Source organism: Cryptomeria japonica, chromosome 5 (assembly GCF_030272615.1).
Source record: "Cryptomeria japonica chromosome 5, Sugi_1.0, whole genome shotgun sequence".
In the NCBI taxonomy this organism is placed as follows: Eukaryota; Viridiplantae; Streptophyta; class Pinopsida; order Cupressales; family Cupressaceae; genus Cryptomeria; species Cryptomeria japonica.
Window position 1 is genome coordinate 834,232,129 of NC_081409.1, and position 6,140 is coordinate 834,238,268.

Below are 6,140 nucleotides of genomic sequence, written 5' to 3' on the forward strand. Positions count from 1 at the left end.
CTAAAATTTAACATGAGTGAAAAATCTTTTTACCATGTGTGTCTAAGAGACAAACAATTTACCAATTCTTATAAGATGATATATATCAAAAACCAAGAAGAAACCAAACTTATTCCATTTTTGTTTAAGGGGGAAACAACAAACCAAACTTTATATATATATATAACCAAGACGAAAAAAACCTGCAATCTTTCAGCCAATCAAATTACCATGAAGCTACCCTATCAACTAATTCAACAAATAATATCACATTAAAAAAACTAACACCCAATTAAAAACACACATTTCTTAAAATTTAACACGAGTGACAAATTTTTATGTCATGTGTGTTTAGGAGTAAAACAATTCAACAAAGCTCATAAGGTGAAATATATTAAAAACGAAGAAGAAAATGAACTTATGTCATGTGTGTTCAAGAGAGAAACAATTTACCAAAGCTTTAAGGTGATATGTACCAAAAATCCAAGAAGAAAACAAACTTATGCCATGCATATTTAAGAGAGAAACAATTTACAAATGTTTATAGGATTATATAAATGAGAAACCAAGAAGAAAACAAACTGAGCCTTTTGGCCAACCAAATGATCACATGAAGCTATCTTATCAACTAATTTAACAAATAATGTCACATAAAAGCAAAACTAATGCCTAATTAAAAACACACATTTCTTGAAATTTTACATGAGTGACAAATCTTTTATGTGATGTGTGTTTAAGAGAAAAACATACATCAAAAACCAAGAAGAAAATAAATGTATGTTATGCACATTTAAGAGAGAAACAATTTATCAAAGCTTATAAGGTGATATATATCAAAAAGAAAAAAGAAAAAAAAATGGAGTCTTTTAGGCAACCAAGTGATCATGAAGCTACCTTATCAATTAATTCAACAAATAACATCACCTAAAGAAACTAACACCTAATTACAAACATATATTTCTGATAATTTAAGATGAAAGACAAATCTTTATGTCATGCACATTTAAGAGAAAAATAATTTATCAAAGTTTATAAGATTGCATATATATATATATAAAAACAAAAAAAAAACAAATGTATAACATGTATGTTTATGAAAGAAAAAATTAACAAAAACTTATAAGATGATATATAACGAAACCAAGAACAGAACAAACTTATACCAGATATGTTTATGAAAGAAACAATTTACCAAAGTCTATAAAATGATATAAATCAAAAACCAAAAAGAAAACAAACTGCAGCCTTTCTGCGAACCAAATCAACTAATTCAAACTCCTAGAACGATCTCTCTCACATCTGAATTTACAAAACGGTTGAAATGAGATAGATGTTAAATTTACAAACAAAAGCCTAATGTCGTGAGTAATTAGAACCCAATTAAGCTAATTATAATCGGAATGAAGTTCTGAGTTAACGAAAAGAAGCATTGAGCTGATCGACCTGCTAGGAGGCGACTCGAGAGTTGGATTCATTCGGACGGAGCTGAGATTCTCCTGCTACCAATTCCATTGGAGGTCGAGAGTGATGATGAGAACGTGGTATCAGGAGGAACACGGTCACCATACACAGCCACAGGAAACGTTAGAGGAACATGTAGCAACTCCTCTCCTCTTTTCAGTATACCCACTACTTTTTCCATACTCGGTCTAGAATTGGGATCCGGATGACAACACAGCAATCCGACTTTCATAAGCCTTTCCATTTCCTCACCATTGAAATTTTCACCCAGCTTCTTATCTGCTGCATCAAGAATTCTGTTCTCTCCATGCAAGTGCCAAACCCATTCCACCACTCTGGAACTGTGATCAATCAAGCTCCAGTCTGCTGGTCGTCTTCCACAGGCAATTTCAAGACTCAGGGCTCCAAAGCTGAACACGTCCATCTCTCGGGTGGCTTTTCCCGTTGCTACGAACTCCGGTGCTATGTACCCAATTGTACCCGCTGCCGTGGTCGTATGCCCTCCTTTTCCACGTTCCACCATTCTGGCAAGGCCGAAATCACCCAGCTTCGCTTTGAATTTCGAATCCAGCATCACATTAATGGCTTTAATATCTCTATGCACAACGCTCTCTTGCCGATCCTCGTGAAGATAAACCAGACCGGAGGCTATATCACATGCTGTGCTATATCTTCGACCCCATTCCAGTGGAGTTTCTGGGTTTTCAAAAATATATTTGTCCAGACTCCCGTTTGGGAGTAACTCGTAAACAAGAAGCAAATCTCCCTTTCGATGGCACCATCCCAGAAACTTCACGAGATTATGATGAGTAAGCTTACTGTTTATACTGACCTCTGTCTCGTACTCACGTTTCCCTTGCTTGGAGGATGGAGATATTCTTTTTATTGCCACAGCTTCGTTTGTGCCAGCCAAAGTACCTCTGTACACACATCCGAATCCGCCGACACCGATCTTTTGGTCGTCGTTGAAGTTGTCGGTGGCGGCGCTGAGCTCAGCATATGGAAACTCACGAGCAGATCGGGCTGTCTCTCGAAGCGCGTTGTTGAATTCCTCATCGCTCTCCCCGCCGTCCTTCCCAACATCCCTGCGCTTGCTTTTTCTTGCCCTAATAAAACAGCATATGACTAAGAAGCAGGCCACACCGGATGTGCATATAATCTTTTCAAAAGATTTCCTTTTATTTTTTGGACTTCGACCAGAAGCATTGACGCCTGGTATTGAAATCTCCTAGGAATATTGACATGAAAAGTTCCATATGTATACTGTGTGAGTCTCAATTGAGTTTCCAGTGGACGCTGAAAAGCCAACCTGCACGTTCTGGGGAAGAAACTGACGCAGATCTATATCGTACCACAAGAATGGAGTTCTAGGTTTAGAAGCATCTCTGCGATCGGGGTTAAATGAAAGAAACACTTTGAGCTTCTTCTCAATGCCATCGTAATCCACCCATGCCTCCCACTTTTTTCCGTTCTTGAAAGACGTGTTGTTGTACAGGCCATTTACTGAAACGGTTTTCTTTGATTTCCTGCTGTTGACATCAATTCCCACATGGTTATCATCCGGATCGTAAGGAAGATTCTTATATGTGTCGAACTCCACAGCAACAATCTGATTCGACGAGTTTCCATCAGTTGCAGCTTCATAAAGACCAAGCCATTCTCCAGAAGAGTTGTCCGATGATTGCAGTCCTGATGGCGCAAGGAAGAAAGTGAGCCCATCCCCAGTGAGCTTACTGTTATTGACCTTAGAGATGGCAAATTGAAAATGGGTAGAAAAATTCGCCAAAGCTTTGGAATAGTTATTCCATAGAGGAATTAGGTTACTGAACCATGGCTACGTTTCAGGTTGTCATCTAAATGATTGGAAGTAAGCTCTATCTGTTCCTTGAAAAAGGAAGCATCTTCTGAAGAACTGATATTGGTGGTGGGAGGGAAGCTAAAGCTAGTGGCTCCTGCATCTCCCCAAGGAATGAAGGAAGATGATACAATAATACAAAGGATGAATACTTGGGCTAACCGATTGCTACGGAGATTCGCCATCTCAATAAGTCTGTTGTGTTACTGGCGAACAACATTAATTTATATCTGCAGAGGAAGCTTACTGTGGCGACTATGGTGGAATTGAATACTACATTAGTCTAGTGTGGTTTGCTCGCAACGGCGTGGGTTGGTAACACAGTAGTCGTCACAATGGAGTCGATTGATTGCTTACTAGTCTTCGGATAGTTTTTTTAAAAAGCATTAAAAAAAAAACTTTGGACAGGAAGCTTCTAAGCGTTGATTAAATCCAGCCACCATAGCATTGTCAAAGTGTCCCATGGTTAAGAGGAAGAACTAGAATTTGTGTTGGTAAAATTAATTTTCGAGAAATAAAAAGTATATCAGCGAGTTTAATCTCATTTTATATAGATGGTTTGGAATAACATTCATAAATAACAAAAATTGAAAGTTGATAAACAAATTTACATTAAAATCATTTTAAACAATGATTTGTCAATTTTGAAAAGATAATTATTTTTATATAATTTATTATTTTTTTTTTCTTTTTTCAAATATACATAAGTATTAAATGATATCTAAAATTATAATGGTAGTTAGAAAATAGAGGTCTTTATTAACAGTTTGAGATTTCTAGGCCTGCACTATATAATAAAAGATGGTATTTCAATTGATTGAATTTGATAAAGAAAATTCAAAACTGAAAAAATAAATATAAAAAGTAGACTAAGATAGTCTATAAATCTCACTCCCATATCAAATAACAAAAAGAAAAATCTTCTAAAGCTTAGAAAGACGCGTTGGATATATATAACTTCCATAGCAGCAGCGAGCCGAATAAATACAGTTAACAATCAAACACGACAAATGAATCGCATCAACGCCCAAGTCAAAAGTGAAGTTCATTCAAAGAAAAAAATAACAGAGAGACAACGAAATGGTGATGGTCCATTCTTGAACGTATGAAGAATATAATGATGGAATCGATATATTTCCCTATTTGCGGTCTTTTCGCTACCACTCATTTCTTGCATGGCAGTAATCGATGTGGACATAAATACTGAAGTGGAAAATTCTGTCTACTCCGACGTGCACACCACACATCTGTTATCTTCCATGTATACGGTGCATGCATCAAATTTTGATTCCAATTAACTTTTGACTTGATAGACATAAAGAATATTTACCATGTAATATTGATAAATTCGCCAAAGCTTTAGAAGAATTATCCCACACTGGAATCAACTTATTATAAGTTGCCCATCCATGGCCCCTTTTAATTCTGCCATTTAAATGATTGGCAGTAAGCTCTATCCTATCCTTTCCAAAGAAAGCATCCTGATCGATATTGATATTGGCCCTGGGAGGGAAGTGAAAGTTAATTGCTTCTGCATCGACCCCATGAATGAAAGAAGACGATGCACTAATACAAACGACAAATAATCGGGTGAACTCAATTCTATGGAGATTAGCCATCTCAATTCGTCTCATGTGCGACTGGATAACAACAATTAAGTTATATGAGTAGGGTAGTCTCAAAGGGGCAAGTTCAGTCAAATTTAATGTTAAATTTGTCTATCGTGGCGTGTAATTCTATAGTCGTGACAATGGAGTTGATTGACCGCTTATTAGTCTATTCTACGTTGTAGATTGAAGTGAGACGCTGACGTTCATAAGCCCACCGACCATAATGGTCAAACAACTCCATGACTGTAAACGTTATATGATTTGAAGCTTACCTTGGTTTTTCTTCTTGCCCGACGAAATAGATATCTCGTATTACTTACGATAAGTAATTTTCTCTTTCAGAAAGGAATCAACGCTTGGAATGCTTGACTTTCAATGTCAATAAATTTAGCGTAAGCAATCAATAATGTGAATGGTTGATTTTTAATGTCATTTTTATTCAATTTTCTTGTTGATAAGGAATCAATGATGTGGGAAGTTTGGTTTTCAATATTAATAAATTTGAGAAGATAAAGAGTAAACAACCTTCAAATTTTATCACCATCTAATTAATTTTCTTCTTCATGAAGAATCAATAATGTGGAATGTTTGACTTTTAATGTCTATTTTTATTTAATTTTTTTATTGATAAGGAATCAACGATATGAAATGTTTGATTTTCGATGCCAACAAATTTGAGAAGACAAAGAGTAGGAAACCTTCAAATTCTATCACCATCTAACCAATTTTCTAGTTGATAAGGAATCAACAATGTGGAAAGTTTGGTTTTCAATGTCAACAAATTTGAGAAGACAAAGAGTAGGAAACCTTCAAATTTTATCACCATCTAATCAATTTTCTTTTTGATAAGGAATCAACAATTTGGCAAGTTTGGTTTTCCATGTAAACAAATTTGAGAAGACAAAGAGTAAGCAACCTTCAAATTTTATCACCATCTTGTTTTTGTACAATAGATTAGGAGTATGAATTAAAACATTGATGTTAAAAAATTATACATAATTTTATTGAATTTTTTTTTCTTCAATTCTTTTATACATTTAATTTTTATAAAAATCACAAAGATTTAAATTATATATAATATTTAAACATGTCTTCTTCTTTTAGGAAATATCAAATACAAAAAATTGAATTTAATCATTTGATAGACATGTATATATTTGTTGATGAAAATTTGGAGTTTATTTGATGTATTTATTTATTATTTAATCTATTAAATTATGTAATTATTATTTTTT

The 6,140-nt window shown here is 34.8% G+C and overlaps 1 protein-coding gene across 1 annotated transcript; it reads right to left on the reverse strand.

The window, feature by feature from the left end:
* Positions 1-1,450: 1,450 nt before the first annotated feature.
* LOC131052689 (L-type lectin-domain containing receptor kinase IX.1-like) lies at positions 1,451-4,914 on the reverse strand. The gene is made up of 3 exons (XM_057987268.2): positions 4,626-4,914; positions 2,750-3,228; positions 1,451-2,668 (listed from the first exon to the last, which is right to left on the reverse strand). Exons 1-3 carry the CDS (start codon positions 4,912-4,914, stop codon positions 1,451-1,453), a joined length of 1,986 nt encoding a protein of 661 aa, XP_057843251.2.
* Between the last annotated feature and the right edge of the window lie 1,226 nt (positions 4,915-6,140).

Bases quoted from the DNA above. Each gene is read 5' to 3' on its own strand.
- LOC131052689 (XM_057987268.2), bottom strand. From the start codon at position 4,914: ATGGCTAATCTCCATAGAATTGAGTTCACCCGATTATTTGTCGTTTGT. The intron at 3,229-4,625 runs GTAAATATTCTT...ACTATTCCAAAG, and splicing joins GAATTTATCAATATTACATG to CTTTGGCGAATTTTTCTACC. The intron at 2,669-2,749 runs GTTGGCTTTTCA...CAATATTCCTAG, and splicing joins TTCTTCCCCAGAACGTGCAG to GAGATTTCAATACCAGGCGT.